At 39.0% G+C, this 21,316-nt stretch overlaps 2 protein-coding genes across 5 annotated transcripts in view; one reads left to right on the top strand and one right to left on the bottom strand.

Moving 5' to 3' along the window:
• The window catches only part of klhl29 (kelch like family member 29), a 281,635-nt gene extending 264,397 nt beyond the window's left edge, over window positions 1-17,238 (top strand). For all 3 annotated transcript variants that reach the window (XM_079888807.1, XM_079888806.1, XM_079888808.1), the window contains 3 exons: window positions 11,760-11,953; window positions 16,043-16,187; window positions 16,300-17,238. In XM_079888807.1, the coding sequence (XP_079744933.1) occupies window positions 11,760-11,953; window positions 16,043-16,187; window positions 16,300-16,483 (523 nt within the window). In that variant the 3' untranslated portion in view covers window positions 16,484-17,238. The remainder of the gene's footprint in view (window positions 1-11,759; window positions 11,954-16,042; window positions 16,188-16,299) is intronic.
• Window positions 17,239-17,837: 599 nt separating this feature from the next.
• atad2b (ATPase family AAA domain containing 2B) overlaps window positions 17,838-21,316 on the bottom strand; it is an 88,542-nt gene continuing 85,063 nt past the window's right edge. For both annotated transcript variants that reach the window (XM_079888478.1, XM_079888479.1), the window contains exon 28: window positions 17,838-21,030. In XM_079888478.1, coding sequence (XP_079744604.1) covers window positions 20,902-21,030 — 129 coding nt within the window. In that variant the 3' untranslated portion in view covers window positions 17,838-20,901. The remainder of the gene's footprint in view (window positions 21,031-21,316) is intronic.

Raw genomic sequence — 21,316 nt, 5'->3', positions numbered from 1 at the left:
ATCTTAACTTTTGAGTGTAGCAGAATTAAATGGATGTAACATTTTTACTATGTCACATGTGACATTGCATTTAATGTGACAGAAAAAAAGACAGTAACACCAGTGACACAATAAAGTTGATCTATAAATGGAAGTCACTGGTGTTACTGGTGTTACCCATAAGAAAGGTGACACCAGTGACAGTAACACCAGTGACAATTTTCATGAAAAATTAATTTTACAAAATGGCTGCTGCAAGGTAACAAACCACATGTTGTCAATCATGGTATACTAACTAAATTAAGTAGTTTAATCCATTTGTATTCTAGTTTTTTTACAATTACCTAACAGTAAAGTAGGTCATACCAGTGACTTCAACTAAAAGCTTCATATGAAATCATGAGATAAATGAGAAGATTTCTGCTAACTGAAAAGAGACAGTGGATCTACCATGGGCTTTTCTTCATACTGTAGATATTCAGGAAATTGGAAGAAGAAAGTAAAGTGATGTCATCAGTGTGATTTTTATTTTAAAATAAGAGATTTTTGTTTAACGGTAACACCAGTGACACAACTCCAGGGGACCACTAATTTCATTATAAATGTAATAATATTTATTCTGCATTTTTTATATATATATCATTTACATAATATATTTGATAGTTATGTATACATTATTGTATTTTAAATGGTGTAAAAATCTGTTACTGACCTCAAAATAAAGCATTTCTCCTCTGTACATGACTGTGGGGACGAGCACTTCTGTGGTGCTTGAAATTCTATATAATTAATAAAAATCAAATATTGCCACATTGATGGCTCAAAAAGGTGTAATTGTTCAAATAACATATTGTTTTATTTTAAAATGTAAAGAAATTGTAACCCTAGCGTGTTTTTTAAGTGTAATATTTCTGTAAAGGCTAGGGACAGAAAAATGGACATTTTCATAGAATGACCCAAATGCAGTTTACTAAAATGCAGTTTTTACTAAATGCAGTTAAAATATTAATTGATTTAATTATATCAGAATAACAAGTGAAGTGATAATTAATAACAGAGCTAATTGTTTTTTACCCACATGGGTTATTAATTTTGGATGTTTGTAATTTTTTATCAATATTGTAGTCAGATCAAACATCCTAGAACCACTCCCGTATTCAAAGTGACTCAGTATTTAACTGGACACTAATAATCTCAATCGATTGCATATCTAGCAAGGCCTGGCATTCATGTTTCTTAGATCCTTTATAGCTCGTATCGCAGCAGTTCCTCCAAACTGACAAACTGGACCACGTGTCCAATTGGATGACCTTTATAAAGACCTCAAGAAGCAAAGGTCACCTCTTTTCCAAAGAGAATTGGCAAGTCTGTTCTCCAAGAAGTACAACTGTGGCTGAAGATCGTTGCTGTCATCCCGCAGTGTCCCCGGACAATTAACCTCTGATCCCGGTGACAGGTACAGCGTTTGTAACTGTAAACGTCTCCTGCTTTCAAATGCAGGGAAGCCTGTCAGAGTCAGAGAGCTCTGATGCAACCCAGCGTTTCCCCTCCTGGTTTACAAGACGTTCTTAGCAGAAACTAAACCGAAACAATTAAAAAAGAGAGAAATCAGCTGGCTTGTTTACACAACGCTGCAAGATTTTGCAATAAATCACGCTGAGATTGTTACATCACTGCATGCAAATGCTTTCGCATTACAGAATTTCACTGCAGGAACGCTAATGCGTAACCCATTTCCTGTGCTGATTACCTTGAAATAAAAAAGACACAAGTTTAATTGCTGTGGCGTGTACGTGTGAGGAACATCCAGCGTGAAGCAGAAGCCGTCAGTGACGTCTGTGTGTGGGGCCGTAACCTCAATTACAAACCGCTTTAGCCTGCGTGAAACAAGATTCAGGCGGCAAATTAAGTCCGTCGTATGCTGTTTATTTATTGTGACGGGCCACAAAGGTGAGCGTATGTCTTATTCTGGCATCAAAGTCTTCTTTTCAAAAAACATACATCTATTTTAATGCATTTAGCTCTCAGAAAAGAGCTAAAAGTAGTTTTTGGACGCCTGCAGAGTTTCTGTGCACAGAGCAGGGTTAATTGCTAACTAAAACTAAGTTGGAAACTTAGTTTAAAATGAATAACACAGATTAAAATGATGAAATAAAAGTTGCTGAAAAAATTGTATGCTACAAATAATCAGATAAACATTGTATTATATAAAGTATATTACATATTATATCAATTAAACAATATAAATATTGAATATTTGCTTTATCTTTTATGAAAATCCACAAGTGCAAAAAAAGTGGTTTTATATATTCACAAAACTGTTAATCTCTGATGAAAGAGTAATATAAATAAATAAAAATATATAAAAAAATGTGTTAGACAAACTTCTTTTATATAAGTGTTTTCTGTCTGGTTATTTATTTATTTATTACATGCCAGATGCCAATAATTATTTTATAATTACAAAGACCACAATGAAAAGAAGACTTTGTGTTATCCTTGGCAAGTTGAGAAGCATCCTGCTTTTATTGTCTAAATGAAATAGTTTTTAAACTATTAAATCTATTGAACCCTACATGAATGTACTGTATGTGGATTAAAGCAATAAATGAGAGACAGTGTTACAGTGATTTTGCTTCTGAAAAGGAGTGTAATTAGGCATGACGTGAAGCTGAAAACGCTCTTAAATGCTGTAAAATCATTATAATGGCCTCTCGGGGCTCATTTCTTTTATAAAATGGCAACAGCAGTAATATGAAATATGTTGATAATTATTAATTAAAGTTCCCACCACAATGCTAGAGTGTGTGGTTTCAAGTGTTGCTATGCAGATGTCAAAGTGTTCTGTTGATATTAAGCAGTGGTATTATTGTTAAAGGCACACTATGTAAGGTGTTTTTTTGGGGGTTTTTTTGTTCTTTGTTTCGTACATACGTCACTCGCCCGTGTGTCTCGTCATATCCGTAAATAGAGAAAAGTTGCTCGGCTACTCTGACGTGTGTATGGTGTGGGAGCGGTATAGGTTATAGGTTAAATCTCCAACCTCTGGGAAATCACATGTTTTAAACAAACGCAAACAGAGGAGAGTGCTGGCAAAAGAGAAAGTGACAGCTCGTAATAAAACAAGAATCAACATTACCTTGGCTTTTCGTAGATGGCGAGAACTGGAGATTGAGTTATTATTATACTCAACAGGTGAGAGAGGTATTTTATCGAACAGATAAATTGCCATATGTAGTTCTCTAACAGAGTTGACTGTAAAGCATTATCTAGGAAAGACAAGTATTTTGTTTAGGCTTGGCTTGTAGGGAATTCCAAACCTGCGTATATTCAAACGCACATAACTATAGAACCCATTCTAAATGCGCATGTGAACGCCATCAGCGTTTCTCACAGGTTCGCGTTTAAAGTCTGTGTAGAGGGAATGGTGTCGTCTTAGCGACCCCTAATTTAATAACAAATGATCATTGCGACGGAAGCAAATCAATTAAAACTAACTTTAGATGGAAATAACTTAACTCTGCTGTAAAGCCGAAACAATCTCTGTTACCTTAAATTATACGCTTATCTCTGTAAAGCTGCTTTGAGACAATTTACATTGTTAAAAGCGCTATATAAATGAAGATGACTTGACTTGATCTATTGTGAAGGGTCATTTCATTATGGTTGCTGTAGCGCTGTTCTGGAATTTATTTTCAAGTGTGTCTATTAATAGCTAAAGCTACAGTAACGTCTTCAGCTAGTCAGCTTGAGATCCTTTCCAACTGGTTCTATCTCTTAAGCCTATAGTGAATGTTTTATGAGCAGCAGGATAACCATATTCACACAGTCACACAGAGCCAAAGCACAACCAAAACAATGTTCTTCCACAAAATTCATGCAGTTTTTTTATTTTTTTTTATTTGTTAGAGGGACAAAAATTGCTTAGTGTATATTAACCTTTAAAATAGTTAATATATATATAGTAAGTAAGTGATATATATATATATATATATATATATATATATATATATATATATATATATATATATATATATACCGTAATAACATACAAACAACACTAAAATAGCACTGATCTTGCTAGAGTGTTGCAGGTGTTCGGTGTAGTTTCTTACTATAGCTGCATAAGCAAGGTATCATTTATGTCCCACAAAATAGTACAGGATGAGATAGGAGTTGTTAACGTCCCCGTGAACCGGAAGTTGCAAACGACTTTTCTCCAGTGTTATGACGTATTTAAGAGGGCAGGGTTTTACTTAGCGCTCCTCCTCTCCATCTCTCGCTCATAGCAGAGACGCCATTCCAAAAGACGCCATTCCAGACCGGAAGTAACTTTTCAGATTTTGATTAAAGATTACCATGGTAAAAAAATTTTTTTTTATATTTACTTGCACGGATTAATTGTTCACCACAAGACTAGTAATATGCGCTAACAAAGTAAATAGGGTCAATTTTGATTTCACGCGGACTTTAAACCCCTAACCTTATGAGGATGCTTGGTTTGGCAAACACTACTACTGGTCATCACAATAAACATTTTCCCCCAACAGGCTAATGAAATGTATCACCATGGCACCTTAACAAAGAATTCAATTTGCAAGTTGCAGGTGTGTGTCCGGCACTGGAGAGATTTCAAGGAGCGGTTATGATGATTGATGTGTAAAATCTGATCATTTGGTTAATGCTGCACAACAGACACTCTTGACGTATTGATTCCAGTCCTCGTTGTGCATTGGAAACCGTTAGCGTGTTTATGCCGCTGGCATGGCAAGTGAATGAACTTGACCCTTGACTGAAATTGTGTTGTGTGAAAACACCCGAGAGGGGCGAGAGATAAGCTGGTTTGTCAAGGACGGAAGAAGCTCAGAAGTGCCGTCCCACACTTTCGCCGTAATTCAAAGTCACTGGCTTTATCAGAGCGAGCAAGAGGAGATTTTCTGTTCATGTTTCTGAACAGCCCTCATCGCTGGATGCGTATCACCGTCTTCCTCCGACTGAACTCATTGGTTCCCAGTGGCCCACAGGTTATCAAAGCAGCCAATCAGATCCTCCCCCTCCCCTCCGGCTCTCATGTGATTAAATAGAGTGTGGCTTGTGAGGGGGTGAATGTGGGTCACAGTACAGTAGCTCTTATAATTACAGGAGCACTGATGATATCATCATGGAGAACAGATCGCCTCTATATGCCGGTCGGGCCCGGCGCATCCAACCGGATAACATCGATAGAGGATATGGTCTCATTATGTGCTTCATACCTTGTTCACTCCATCTCACTCTCATTGCTTTCCCTTCATAGTCGTCTCTATAGCGCACAGGCCTGTAAAGGTCGAGCTATGAAGCTGATCAATACTGTGTTTTAACTTGGATTATATTTGAACTATATACACTACCATTCACATGTTTGGGGTCGGTAAGACTTTTTTTTTTTAAAGAAATGTATACTTTTATTAATCAATGATGCATTAAATTGATCAAAAGTGACAGTAAAGAAGACACTCTATTTATCAAAGAATCATGGTTTTGCTCAAAAATACTTTCATTGATAATACTCTATGAGAATATGAGAAGCAAATCAGCATATTAGAATGATTTCTGAAGGATCATGTGACACTGAAGACTGGAGTAATGATGCTGAAAATTCTCCAAGAAAATGTTTAATTTTAAAATATATTCAAATGGAAAACAGATATTTTAAATTCTAATAATCTTTCACTTACTGTTTTACTGGATTTTTCACAATCAAGTGTAGAAGAGACTTTCCATGAATAAACTACTAAAATAGAGCCCAAAACTCTTTTTTTTTAAACAGATATTAATGAAATGAGGTGCTTGAGGTGATCATCAACCCTCATGAGGTCCAACTAAACCAATTATATGAGCTGTTTTATGTGTCAGCACTAGAATTTGTGTATAAATTAAGAAATTACATTCATTCAATGACAATTCATTATTGCTATTGGTAAAAATTAAGAAGTGAAATTTATTATTGACATTTTTTATCTGACATATGAAACTTGGGTTACACTTTACATTTACATTTAGTCATTTAGCAGACGCTTTTATCCAAAGCGACTTACAAATTAGGACTAAATTAAGCGAGTCATCATGAAGAGGCAAAAACAACGCAAGAGGTGCTCAAAATACGAAGTCCAGGCATTATTCAGAGTAGCATAAGCCCGATAAGTGAGGTTTTAAAGGGAAAGGGATGTTTTTTTATGAGGTTAAGTGCTCACGGAAGAGATGGGTTTTCGGCTGTCTTTTGAATGTTGTCAGGGATTCTGCGTTCCGGATGAGGGTGGGGAGAGCATTCCACCAGCATGGAACTGAGAATGAGAATGTTCTGGAAAGTGATTTTGTGGCTCTCTGTGATGGAACCACGAGCCGTCGCTCGTTGACCAATCGTAGGCTTCTGGTAGGGATGTAGACTCGTAGGAGTGAGTGAAAGTAGGAGGGAGCTGACCCTGTGATAGATCTGTAAGCAAGCATCAATGCCTTGAACTTGATGCGAGCAGCGAGTGGTAGCCAGTGCAGAGAGATGAACAGAGGAGTGACGTGGGCCCTCTTGGGCTCGTTGAAGACAAGACGAGCTGAAGCATTCTGAATCATTTGTAGAGGTTTAGTTGCACATGATGGAAGTCCGGCCAGAAGAGCATTGCAGTAGTCAAGCCTAGAAATGCGAGATGTTGTGTTGCATGCTCAGTAAGGAAAGGCCTGATCTTCCTGATGTTGTGCAGTGCAAACCTGCATGATCGAGCTGTCTTTGAAATGTGATCTGTGAAGGTCAGCTGGTCATCAAACGTTACTCCAAGATTTCTGACAGACCTTGATGGGGTGATTGATGATGACTCTAGCTGGATAGTGAAGTCGTGCTGTAGAGACGGATTTGCAGGGAGGACGAGAAGCTCAGTCTTTGCCAGGTTGAGCTGCAGGTGATGTTCCTTCATCCATGTCGAGATGTCCGCCAGACAGCTTGAGATCCGTGCAGCTACTGTGGGATCATCTGGTTGAAATGAGAGGAAGAGCTTTGTGTCATCAGCATAGCAGTGGTAGGAGAAACTGTGTGCCTGTATGATGTGTCCCAGTGATGTTGTGTAGATGGAGAAGAGGAGGGGACCAAGAACTGAACCCTGAGGAACCCCTGTGGTCAGTTGATGTGCTCTGGATACCTCGCCTCTCCATGCGACCCTGAAGGACCTACCTGTGAGATAGGACTCGAACCAGTGGAGTGAAGTTCCTGTGATGCCCAGTGATGAGAGGCTGGACACAAGGATCTGATGATTCACAGTGTCGAAGGCAACAGACAGATCCAGGAGAAAATACTTTATTTTAAAGTGTCATTGTAATTATATATTAAAGTACTCATTAATGTTAATTAACAACATGTACTTGCATGTAGTTATGGATAATGTACTGTTATTGCTGTTGTAAGTACATGTAACATATGTAACAAGGACACTGTAAAAAATTACGGTAACACTTTATTTTACAGTGTCCTTGTTAGATATGTTACATGTAATTACCATAGTAATAACACTAAATTATGCATAATTACATGTAACTAACCCTCAACTAAACACTAATCCTACCCTAACCCTATAGTAAGTACATGTAGTTAATTAATATTACTCAGTACTTAAATATATAATTACACTGTAACAATGACACCTTAAAATGAAGTGTAACCAAAATTACTAAGCCATTGTTTCAATTGTAGTTGAGAAGGTCAAGACGTCTGGGGGGGGGACAGGCCAAAGATCTCCTTTTAAGGGCTTATAGAGACATTTGATGTGTTTTAAACTAGCTACTTTTGTTTTTTTCTTATTATGGTAGATAATAGCCAAACATTTCTAATTGTTCTAACATGGGAAAACATTGGATTTATACATCTAGTGCCTTACAAAATTGGTGTAAAAAGGTGTGCAATATTCAAGGACTCAAAGTTGATGTTATGGTAATTACATGTTATGCGGAGAGGTAATGGAGTAAAAAAACAACAGTGCCGACATATATAACAAATGTTCAGCAACTACAATAGTAAATCAGACAACAAATAAGACTGATGGGACTAAACAAACCACAAAAAGCAGTTTTTTGTGTGTCAAAACACTGGAGACAATAATCTTTTTGAAGTGTGCACTTAAAAAGTAAGACTTGTCAGAGGTAAACTCAAGATAGTTGAGTCACTTGTCATTACTCGCAGGCTTTTTGCATTATTTGATGGCTGCGGCGGTCTCAGTCGATTTGTGCTTGCTGTGCTAATGTGTTTGTAGCCCAAGGCTTCTCTTCCTGTCTGCTGTATTCTTTTTCTCATCATCTTTATACCTCCACTAATGTTGCCTGCAGTGAATTGAAATATTGGCAAAGCTGTTCAAGCATTTATCATACAGAAAGTATCTGCGGTTAGTAATCAGTTACATTCGCTTCATAATTGTGTTCCATGTCCTCAGATGTTTGATTCATTGCTTATTTAATCAATAGCCGCAAGAGCTAAAGCATTTTCCTAAACGCCAACCATTGTCCGATACTCTCAGCAACTGTTCTCGAGAGGTTCCCTGAAGCTGACTCAGCCGATGGCGGTGACCTTTTCAGCGGCATCAGACGCATGCTGAAGCTGTAGCACGTGTTGGTGGATCTTCTCTCAGTTGTCAGCGAGAGCTATTAGGAGCGACGGAGGCCTGATTACTGATCCTGAGAACAATGGCTGAGGATGAGCTCTCCAGATGGACTGCTCTCTGTTCATGAGTCTCACGGCAGAACATGACATGAGGAACCGTGTTCCACCGTATGGTCGGAGGGCTCTGCTGGGTTGTACGTGGAAATGTGCGTGACTCATTAACAGAAGGGCCGTTTCATTAGACATCTCATGATATCAAGGCTTGTGCAACATTCCACACTGAATGGATTTTAAATTGAACTTAAATTTGAATTGAGGTAGCAAACAGGATGCAGAATTGCTTTTGAATATGAATAGAACAACGCTATCTCACGACCGATTCGTACAAATTCGTCTGAGTGAGTAAAAGGTGGCTAATTTGTCTAAACCCCAGTGATGGATATAGGTTTAGGGGGCGGGGTCAGGGGTAGGTCATTCGTACGTATCCCTCCGAATTAGGCAACTGATAAAAAATGTATCATTTAGCAAAAATCATACAAATTTGTACGAATTAGCCACCTTGTAAAATACATACGAATTGCCGTGAGATCGGGTTGGAATAGAATCAAAATGAATTGAAATTCACATCGATGAACTAGTTTTAACTAGAAATGCAGTTTGAATGTTGCCAATGTTGGATGGATGGATGTTTGAAATACCACCTATTTAGCCTATATATTTCACCCTTTTTTCTTTATATATATATATATATATATATATATAAATTAGCATTAAAGGAACACGCCGACTTTTTGGGACTTTAGCTTATTCACCGTATCCCCCAGCGTTAGATAAGTCCATACATACCCTTCTCATCTCCGTGCGTGCCGTAACTCTGTCTGACGCACCCACCGCTAGCCTAGCTTAGCACAAAGACTGGAGGTAAACGGCTCCAGCTAGCATACTGCCTAGAGCCCTGCACGGGGCAAAACATCCAGCCCTAACCGAGACCTGGCCCGTGGTGTTCAAGCCCTAATCCGGCCCCCGCCCGAAAACGTCTGCAATTTTTCAGCCCGAACCCGACCCGAGACCAACATCAATATCACTTTATGCTCTCTCTGATGCGCGCGGTCTCTGCTAGACGCACACACTACACACACGCTTCTAGGTAAAATTGTATTATAGGCCTCAAACATAACTACCACCACCGACAATTATGCCCACAAATGTTAATACAGCAACATGACATCATGACTTTGCGTAAACATACACGCCACTTTCAAGTCAAGTGGCGTGTTATTTATACGCATTTTGAGCTTTCCGCGTGTATGTCCACACGCGTGTATGTGTACGCCGTTAAATGTCCGAGCGAAACGGAGGAAAATGTATATCTACATCTGGGGAGCAATATTTTTTTTCCTAGGATGGTAGGGGAACACTCATAAATGGTATTAACCCGAGTGATGGGTAGGTTTAGGGACGCGGTTGGGGTAGGTCATATATATTTATATACAGTAATGTAACGTAAATCAACGGCGTTGATAAACAAGCTGAAAAGCGATTATGCGTGTTGATAACACGCCAAAAATGGAAATACGAATTGGCGTGTCATACATACGCCATTTCATGAGATCAGTCTGAATACAGACTGTCCATTACAGAGAAGCATAAGCATGCAGTAGAGAATATTATATAGCCAAATGTGATCCAGCAGTAAATAAAGATTTACAGCCTACCTTTAGTAACTTTACTGAAGAACAACGTTTCAAAGAACTCTTCGCCAACTGGCTAACGTTAAATAATAATACAAATATAATACATAAAAAAATCCGTTGAACTGAGTAGGCTCATTCACTGTTTATTCGCGAGTGTTGTGAAGAAAAAGAATAGCATCCACTGTTGAAGGCTTCAGGCTCGGTAATCAAATCAAAACTCTTTCAAAATGCAGCTTTTCCTGAAGTATTGGGAACTTTTAGTAACTCCCCACGCTCCAACTTCTCCCTGATGCTCTGCATGGTCAACTGTCACCTAATGCATTACACTCGCGTAATCGCATATTGCGTTGCATATAATATTATCAATATAACAATATTTCATACAGTAGCCTGCGCTCTGCACGTACAGTATATTATGGGCACGATGAAAGGAGAGAAGCTAAATGAGCCCGAGTCCGACCAAAGCCCGATCTGTAAAAAAAAAAAAAAAAAAATGGCCCGACTGCTCCCAATAAGTGACAAAATAATGCCAACATTTTCCTATTTACATGTTGTGATTTGTATAGTCACAGCGTGTACAAATAACAAGGTCACATGAGACACAGCCATCTTCTAACCGTATACATCCTGGGAACTATATTCTCAGAAGGCGAAGCACTGCTACTTGGGCGGAGTGATTGAGATCATGAGAACATCATGTGATCATGTGAGAATCCCAGAATGCATTTCTTTACATTCCAGAATGCATATCTTTTAAGTGCAATCCAGTTCAAATTTCAATTAAACTATGGCCAGTTCAGTAATTTACACTAATGAATTGAAAGAGAGCCAAACCTTCAAAATTCAATTCTGAATTTTGCACAACCCTGCTGATATCATGCAACTGCAGTTTGTAACTCGCCATCTTACAGTGGCTCAGTGGGTCGCACTGTTGTCTCACTGCAAGGTCTCCGGTTCCAGTCCCGGCCTTTCTGTGTGGAGTTTGCATGTTCTCAATGTGTCGGCTTGGGTTTCCTCCAGGTGCTCCGGTTTCCACACAATCCAAAAAAAAAATAAAAAAATGCAGTTTAGGTGAATTGGAGACACTAAATTATTCATAGGTGTGTGTGTGTGTGTGTGTGTGTGTGAGAGTCCTGAGACATGTAATGGGGAGGTTTGTGGAAAGATATGATAGTACATACATCCCAACATACCCCAGGAAAAATCATTGCCAAGAAAATTCATGGTCAGTCTCTTGCATAGAGCTATCTACAGCAACAGATGGCCATACAATCACCAAGAGTCAGATACAACTGAAATAGTTAATGAGAGCGAGAAACCTTGCATATAGTGTTGTTTTTATATGCGTCCTGTTCACAATAAAGCACTCACATCTGCAAATCCTGGGCCTTTTTTGGGACACATTGTGAAAAATGTCTGTTGGTACTAAAACTATACCAATATCAGCAACGCGTCCCTTCTGTTTCCTTCAGGTACGACACCATCACAAATCAGTGGGAGACAGTGTCGCCGCTTCCCAAGCCTGTTCATTCGGCAGCTGCCACCGTTTGCGGAGGAAAGATCTTCGTGTTCGGCGGTGTGAACGAGGCTGGACGCTCAGCTGGTGTTCTGCAGTCTTACGTCCCGCAGACCAACACCTGGAGCTTTATAGAGTCCCCCATGATCGGTAAGTAGATCACTTAGGAATTTACAGGAATTTACTAATGGAAATTGTTCATTTGTGCATCTGAATTTCCACCCAAAGACAATTAAAAACAAGTATTTGTCAACACGGCACCAGAAGGTGGTTCTGTATATGTGCTCTGGTTTCTTGAAAGGCTTTTATGAGGTAGTTTGCTTTGCTCATGGGCTCAATCGTAGCAGAAGAACAGCAGGACTGAGATGGCAGAGTGGGACTCAACATCTTTACTTGCAGTAGGAGGTTTTTCAGGCTTCAATTAACTCAGCGATTGCTGTGCTATGGCATCATAAAAGCCATTTCATAAACTACATTATCTTGGTAATTAAATTAAGTTGCATGCAGTACGTGGAACAGATAAACATGGATTATTTTTCATTTGTCCAACCTTTAATCAGAGATCCTCGTCTTCCCATGATCATCTCTAATAGTTGTAATGATTGTTCATATACTGTACGAGTATGTTTAAATGTAGCCGTCACAGACAGCACAGAGTTCATCACTGTTTTGAGATCATATGAAATAGCTAACTAAAATTAGACCTTTTACATCCATTATACTCAATTGTATATTTACTGGCACTGGAGATGCAGCGGTAATACTGTACAATAAGGTTGTATACGTTAAAATATATTTAATGCAATAGCTAATGTAAAAAAAATAGTGAACAACAATGCTTTTAATGCATTTATTAATCTGTTCCTTCTTCAATTAATCTTCATACACTAATACATTTAACTTAAGCCACCTCTATCAAAAATGAGATAATATTGAGTGAATGCTCACAGCACATAGTATACACTCATCAAATACTTTCACTTCATACTCACTAAAGCCCAGCCTCAGCCCATTCAGAAATGCCAGTACTTGGGTAGAAACCTATACATACAGTAGGAGCCTGATAAAAATGTTAATATTAAAGAAAAACATTAGACGGACTCATAGGCTTTTGCATCTGAAGTCTTCATACATATATATGTGTATGTGTATATATATATATATATATATATATATATATACAGTATTTATTAATCTTTGTTCAAATTAGTTAATAAAAATACAGCTGTACATTGTTTGTTCATGTTAGTTCACAGTGCATTAACTAATGTTAACAAATACAACTTTTGATTTTAATAATGTATTAGTAAATGTTGAGATTAATATTAACTAAGATTAATAAATGCTGTAGAAGTATTGTTCTTTCTTAGTTCATGTTAACTAAGGTAGTTAACTAATGTTATATATATATATATATATATATATATATATAAATATATATATGTGTGTGTGTGTGTGTGTATATATATAACATTAGTTAATGCACTGTGAACTAACATGAACAAACAATGTACAGCTGTATTTTTATTAACTAATTTGAACAAAGATTAATAAATACTGTAACAAATGTATTGCTCATTGTTAGTACATGCTAGTTAATACATGAACTAATTTTAACTAATGAACCTTATTGTAAAGCGTTACCGTATTATCATATTTCTACATTATATGTAAATAATTTACAATATCAATAAACGCAATGAAAAAAAATTTTTCACGGATCTAACAGTATTAAACAATAATCTAGGTTCAAGTTTATAAATAATAATATGTTTGACTTGAGTACACTATTTGAGAATATTTGTGAGTAAGACTACATGTTTCCTGGCAGGAGTTTCTGGCTCTATCTCACTGATTGACCGGCCTGTAAGGCTTTGTGGAATGTTCCTATAGGCCTTTTTTACCCAGAGTGTCATTCATATTTCCCCTGCCATGTCCAGTCAATGACCTAACGCTAAAGGCTTTTAAGAGGTTCATTTCCTCAAAGTCCCAGTGTGATTCTGTTGTCCGAAGACCTGCAGTCAGTAGTAAACACTTCTGAGCAAACAGCCAGTGCCAACAAGACAAGCTGTCAGTGAAGGTCGAGCAGGCAAAGTGCCACTGGAAGTGCATGATGCCACGTGGACTGTGGAGAATTGATTGCAAACAATTGCTTGTACAAATTACACAAGATTGCAGGGCGTCTTTAGAGTACAGGCACATTAAAAAGTGATTCAGGGAGCCTCTGGACAGTCTGATGAGTTATCACTGAACCGGCTCCCAGCCTCCGCGAGCGCTCGCGACTGGCCTCTGCTAGTGCTCAGTCAGAGCGTGTCGGGCCGCCTCGAGCTGCCTCGTCTACAAACATCCCTTAGGTCTCTAAACTACCAGTGCGAAGGGTAGCCAGTGTTTATAAAAGCATGTTCAAAGCATGTCAATTGGCCAAGCAACAATTTGAGACATCCATCAGAGTGAAAAGGCAGTGTGAGATGGGTTTGACTGAAGTAGGCTCACATAAAACGCTTCAGCTTGTTTATTGAGTACCGAAGGTTGTTGCCGATGTCCTCGCCTCATTTTCAACCCAGCTCTCTGGGAATCTAGCCATTCAAACGACTCCTTTCCCATTTCTTTCGTTTTTAATGGCTTTTCTCTGCCGCGTTTTGCCTCTCCCGAAAATTGAGCGAGGCACCTCTGCAAATTGGTGCCACGGACTGTTGTTGTTGTCTTGTTTCACTCTCAAAAAGCTGAATCCCTCATGTCTCCATTGTGCCAGATACAAGTCCCCCATTTGATTGAAACCTTGAGACCTCTTGCCGGTGGCAGATTTCAGCATCAAAGAAGCAGACCGAGCTTTGGCGTGACGTTGGAGCCCCTCGAGTAACAGCGGCAGGCAGAACGTGGGCCAAACCTAACAATGAGCTCTGCTGATAGCATCAGCGTTGGGTTAGAAAACGAGACAACAAACAGATAAACAGACTGCGTGAGATTAGGACTTAACAGACGCCGGCAACTCAAACTGCTTGTGAGAATGCACGCGCTTATGATGTAAACAAAGCATTCAGGGAGTTTAAATGAAGTGACTCGGCACAAAAGCAGTCGTTTTGTGAGGGGAATAAAGACGTGTTCGAGGGGGGGCGCCAGAACTGTGCTCTCGTTACAGAAGACGATCCCTCCCCCTGGGTTATGCCGCCGATCAATTCGACAACGCTTGCTGTGACTGATGCTGGTTGGAGTGCTATAAAAAGAGGGAGTTATCTAGGCCGTCACTCAAAGTCGAGCGACGGGGTTTTAATGAGAAGCGCCTGGCATTCACGCCGCCAAGCGAGAGCCCATCTCACACTTCCTTTTCAACCATTAAATCCAGCGGCTGTTTTACAGATCGCTTCTGTGCTCGGCTTCTCAAGCGAGGAGCATCAGTCGAAGGTGCGGAAAAACAAAACAAAACAAACAAAAAAAAAAACCCTTGAGCGAAGCCACGTGAATTATTCATAGGTGTAATAAATTGGCCCAGCTGTAATCGTTTGGGAGACAATTTCTGTCAGAAAGCGAAGCCTGATAGCCTCTCTCTTGCATTCGGCTCGACGGCCTTTTTCGTGTTCACGACCATGCGTTGGGCTGTCAGTCATTTGCCTGCTCATGAAAAGATGTGATTATTTCTGTTTCTTGGCCATTTACCCCGTGTGAAGAAGGATAGAGTGAGTAAAACCTGTCACATTGTGAAGGGTCTGCGGGTATTACGGAGGTAATTTCCTCTGTTTGGAATCATTAGGTGGAACAGGTGCCATATATCTGTTTGCCATAATTTGTCATTCTCCGCTTAATAACGTAAAGCATAAAGGATATAGGGGTGTGGGGAATGGAAGAGGCAGAGAAAATCATAAATGCATTACAAATGGTGCTTCAAACCCTATTTCGTAAGATTGCATACTTACAACGTCACATAGGAACCACACAGTATGGCAGTCCTCGTTTATTATCTACCGTTTCACAGGAATCTTCCCGAAAGAACATTGTGAAGTCGTTCTGAATAGAATTTAGATGTCGTGTTCAGACGCCCCGGCAGCCGTATGATTTACATGTAGCTCCTAAAAGCACAGTAGATCTTTTCCTTGAGCACAATGTGTAAGCAGACCCATGATAATGCCAACATAACGGCATTATTCCAGGGAAAAAAATGCATCTGCAGCTGGAACATACATCAGAGAAGTAACTTCTATCTGTTGTTCTCTTTCCTCCTGTGCTCCTTTTGGGCTTATTTAGATAACAAGTACGCTCCCGCTGTGAGCCTCAATGGTTTTATCTTCATCCTGGGAGGAGCTTACGCCCGAGCCACCACTATCTACGACCCAGACAAGGGCAACATCAAAGCCGGCCCCAACATGAATCACTCCAGGCAGTTCTGCAGGTTGGTCTAATGAACAGTAGATTGCGATACGCCATGCAATAAACGATGTTCCACATTACAAATGGTGTAGCATAAATGAAAGGAAAACGGTCTCTTGCTCTTCCTCCCCCAGTGCGGCGATCCTAGACGGGAAGATCTATGCAACGGGAGGGATTGTGAGCAGCGAGGGACCAGCGCTGGGCAACATGGAGACCTTCGACCCTTGCACGAACACGTGGACGCTGCTGCAGAATCTGCCGTGTCCGCTTTTCAGACACGGATGCGTGGTTATAAAGAAGTACATTCAGAGTGGCTGAGGACAAGTTCGACTCTGGACTACTCTAATGTCACGAACTGGCCTAAAACAGCCCATCGAGCTCCAGCCAGCCAACCTGGGTGGAACGCGGTCGGACCATCGTGGTCAAGATTTAGCAAAGGATCCGTAGCGTAGCTCCCCCTCAGGTGTCGTGCCATTGGAACGACATTCTAGGTCAGCCAAATGCATTTTTTAATATTCCCTCTTCGATGTTTTTGTTCTTCTCCCACGTCATGTTTCTTTGAGAAGGTTCCCGTCACATTGGTAGTCATGTCATGAGATGAGAAAATGGGATTGTGTGTCGTATATAAAAGGTCAGTTGCATCGTAAAGGGACTTCGGCAAGAAGCTAAAGGATGTCGATGCTAGTCATGTAGCCCTCCAGCGAGGGTCAGCGCTACAGAGACGGGATAGAACAAAGGCCCTCCTGGACTCCAAAGCACAAAATACCAGAACCTGTGATGCCCAGAGGAGTTTTGTTTCATTTTGTTCTGTGTAAATCATTCTACCTTTTCTTTGTGGGTTTTTAATCCTTGTTTTATTCCAATCCACGAGCCTGCAGCCATGGCAGAATACAGATGGAGCAAGATGGAAGGAGAAACTTTGTATTATACGGAAGATATGTATATTTTAAAAACCAATGAAAATTGTGTATAAATGTTTTTAGAAAAACTCAATGGATTGAACAATGTCTGTAAATCTGTACCCTATCGGAACAATTTACGTTATTAATGCTGAAATACATATCCAGAATTCTAAAGAAACATGTTGACTGGTCATTTAAATATCACTCATAACCCTAACCTGACCAAGGAATTTCCTTAAAGGGTCAGTTCACCCAAAAATGAAAATTATCCCATAATTCACTCAGCCATCCAAACACAGTAAAAAAAAAAAAAAAAAATTCTTGCAAAAATGCATCGCTTCAGAAGGCATTTATTAACCTCTGAAGCCGTATGGATTACTTTTATGATGGATGGATGGATGGATCACTTTTGGGTGAACTAACCCTTTGATTTTGTCATTTGTGGCTAACTTTTAGAGAGCATGCACTTATGAAAAGCAACTTCTTACTGATTAAATGTCAATTCATTATAGAAGGTACTGTCTTTTCCAGAACATTTGAAAAATGTGTGCCTTTAAAATCCCTGATAACTGAGTGACGCCAGAGACTTTTGGAAGTAAACAAATGTAATGTATATGTGAACGCAAATGTGCTTTTTTATTGGTCAAACCTGCACTTACTGTTTTGCTATTTAAACTTTCCAATTTATGAACACAGCACACGGTCCAAATGTGCTGTAACCCTCATTACAACTCGAGACAGGACTCAGATTAAAATGAAAACACCTAGAGAAAGTTCAATTTGCACCTTTTATTCAAGTATATCACAGCAGTTTATTTCAGAAATTACAGTAAATATATCATTTCACAAAAGAAGGACTGCAAGGAAGGACAGAACAGTATGTGTGGTTTTGATTTGCCTCATAAAAGTACATACAAAAGGAACAAATTCAGGTACAACTCAAAAAAAGAACATTCCCTCATCCTTGTAAATCCTTAAAGGGGTATAAATCTACTGATTAAATGAAACAAACTAAACATAAATCATTATTTGCAAACAAGATAAACTTCTCCAACATAAAGCATTGACAAACTTCTGAGCACAACTGGGTTTAGTGGGTCATATTTACCTACATGCTATTGTTCTATGGACTTCCTACTGTCAGTTAAACAATCTGAATTAAACTCTGCTCAACTAAAGTTAAAGAACTTTAACTTGTAGTCAAACACATAGAACTACATAGACTTTCATGCCCACATTGTACCATTTTTAATGCAGGATTTAAGAGTTGATTCTCTAAAAAATATATTAGTGGTGCTTCTGAATGTGACATTTCCTTTCCACACAATGTGCTGACCAAGTTTTGATTTCGATTCAGGGCCAATTACATTATGCAATCAAATAGCTTTGCAAATTTTTGCTTTTTTTTTTCCAGATACATATGTGTGGTCAGCATTACAGTAGTTTCTTCCATGCTCCACCAATTAAGCATGTTGACGATACTACAGGTGATGGAGAGGGACCCGAAAACACACATTAGCCACATGAACTTCCCCTTCATCCTCTACAGTAATATTTGTAAATGAAAAACAAGCCTAACCACCATCATCATCATCATCATCATCATCATATCCCCCCGAATGGAATAAATATTAATGCAGCAGAGACCTGAGACCAGTGGGTTTCTGAACGTCGTGCAACACCTGCTACAAAAATGTGCTACAACGTGTCTCAGCACAAATTTCGTGTAACAATGTTTCCAATTAGTTTTGGTTGAACAAAATGTTGATCATGTTTATATCATAATTTAATAAATAACAAATGGACAGGCAATAGCACCAAGGAAAATGCGACTGCGAAGTTTGAGGGAAATTAAAAAACATGAAACGGACTGAAGGTAGAAACATGGCCACTAATATAAAAATCATGGGATGCACATGTAGAAAAAAAAAAACCCTGAAATATACAGTATATAACATTTCAATGCCATTTCTTTTCTCGGCTCAAAAGCAGGACAACCCAAAAATGAAATGCTGAGAAACAAACCCGAGGATTACTGCAGCAGCCACATGACGAGCTCATGTCGGAGAGGCGGTCCAGTACCCTAGCTTGAATTTCTGAAGGGCGCAGTGATATTACAGAGGTCAACAAATACTGTTTGTCAGTAAACAGGTCATTACTTTTGTCTCTTCGCATGAAAACAACTTGCTGAGGTAGCTGTGCTTCTGTCTCTCTCACACACACACACTGCAGTAGTCCAAAGCTAACTTCTAGTTTTTTTCCTTTCTTTTGCATATGTCTTAAAAAGTGTTTTTTGTTTTTTTTCCCCTCTTTTTTCCATTTTGTTTATAGCACCGAATCCGAGACAAGGTCACGGCGACTCTTGAACCTGGATCAACGTTCTTTACAAAGCTTTGAAAGCTGAGAGTTAACACAAGTTTGAGAGGGGGAGTTAATGATACTTACACAACACCAAAATTGAGATATTAATGCAACAGCTAAGAACCAAGGATTTAGCACAATATTAGACAGTTAGCACAATGGAAACACTATAAAAGAGCAAACAAAAAATATAGTAATGCTTTACGTTCAAAAATTCAGCACTGCCTAGACTGCCATTGTAGCTTCAACGATTTGCGCATCAAAACATCGTTGATATTTTTACTCCAAATTTGTGATATTACAATATAAATGGATGGAGAATGAAAGCCTCATTATTTGATGGAGCAACATCTTCACAAACCATGAAGATGTTCGGGTTGGTGACTTGAGAACAGATTGGCAAACAATTAATTGCAACATACTGTACACCACATACTTTTATCGAAGTCTCCTAAAACATCCGGAAGGGGTTTGTAGCCCTGTGGCTTGTCCACAAGCACCGATAGCCTGTGAGATACTATTTCAAAGTTAAGGCACACGCTAGGCAGTGCAATCTCCAGATAATCTACTCGTAAATCCAGTAAACCAGAAAAATGCCAAAATAAACAAACCAAACGATAAAGCCCATGAGCTACTCCTAGGGGAGAAATATGTGATGGGTCTAAAATACTACTATTCCTCTCCTAAAGAATCTATTTGAACCAAAATCTGTCCATTTTTTTTTCCGTTTTTGTTTCTACAAAAATTATAGTTGGAATAGGAGAACACAGTCTCATTGTTCACAGGGAAAAGTTGGTTTACAACAGAGAGGCCTTGCAAAATTTACTATTAACATCCAGTAGAAAACAACTTGTCATTAGACGTCCCTACAAAACGTGTTGTTTTTTTTCCAGCAGGAATATCTATGTGGCTAAAAAGTGTTGATAATCTCAAGGGTGACGAGGTGTGAAATCACAGGAGTGGTGGACATGAGGCGGTTGGACGTAGAAAGAGGGCAAAGTAGTTTATTTCCACAGTAAATGAGCAACTGACTGGAGCTGTAGGACATCACACCATCCGTATACAGTTTTCCACTGCTGGTGAGAATCTGTGTGTATGTGTGTTTGCTTCCAGTAGACAGAGGCTGAGGTTGCTTTGTGACATCACACAATCTTTTATTTTGTACTGTACTGTTTGTGTTTTGTTTGCTTATTAATGAGAACAAGGAGCAGCAGATGAAAACAAAAAAAACAAAAAAAAACAATAGCACCCAATAGCACCAGGAACAATCATCGGCAATTGGCATGTATGAGAGTTTACAAAAAAGAAACGAGCAAAAACGAAACCTCCAGGAGTTTTTGTGTTTGGTTCTGTTTCAGGTACCTGAGATGATAGCACCAAGGTCGCCTTTGTAAGCCTTTGTTTCAAATGTCTGCACTTTTCCCCCCCCTTCCCGCTGTCATTCGAGACCGAGGCGTCCAGACCTGCTCCATGTTAAGGACTTGGCTCAGAGCGCTCGCCTCTCCCTCTTCTATCAAAAGAGTCTCCAATCACATTTCTCTCTGAAAGCCCTCTATTCATCACAGGAATGTTTCGAAAATGCTCAACTTGCCTCTCCATCGCCTGCAAATCAACAGAAACATAAGCGAAATTAATGGCATGTTTTGTTAAATGTGAATTTCTTAAAAAAAAAAAAAAAAAAAAAAGCAGGAATACATTGTATTCATGTCTATGTATATATGTCATTATATATACTATTTTAATGGATAATGTGTAAACTGAACCGAGATGAATGACATAAAAGTTCATTATTTGGACTAGATATATAATTATATGGACAGAACTACATAAACATAACTTATTTTACTATTACTTAACATTTTAAACATTATTATAATGTTTCATTATA

This window comes from Squalius cephalus (assembly GCF_949319135.1).
Source record: "Squalius cephalus genome assembly, chromosome: 12".
Lineage (NCBI taxonomy): Eukaryota > Metazoa > Chordata > Actinopteri > Cypriniformes > Leuciscidae > Squalius > Squalius cephalus.
Note: the sequence above shows the minus strand (reverse complement) of the source record. Positions and strands in the feature narration are given on the sequence as shown.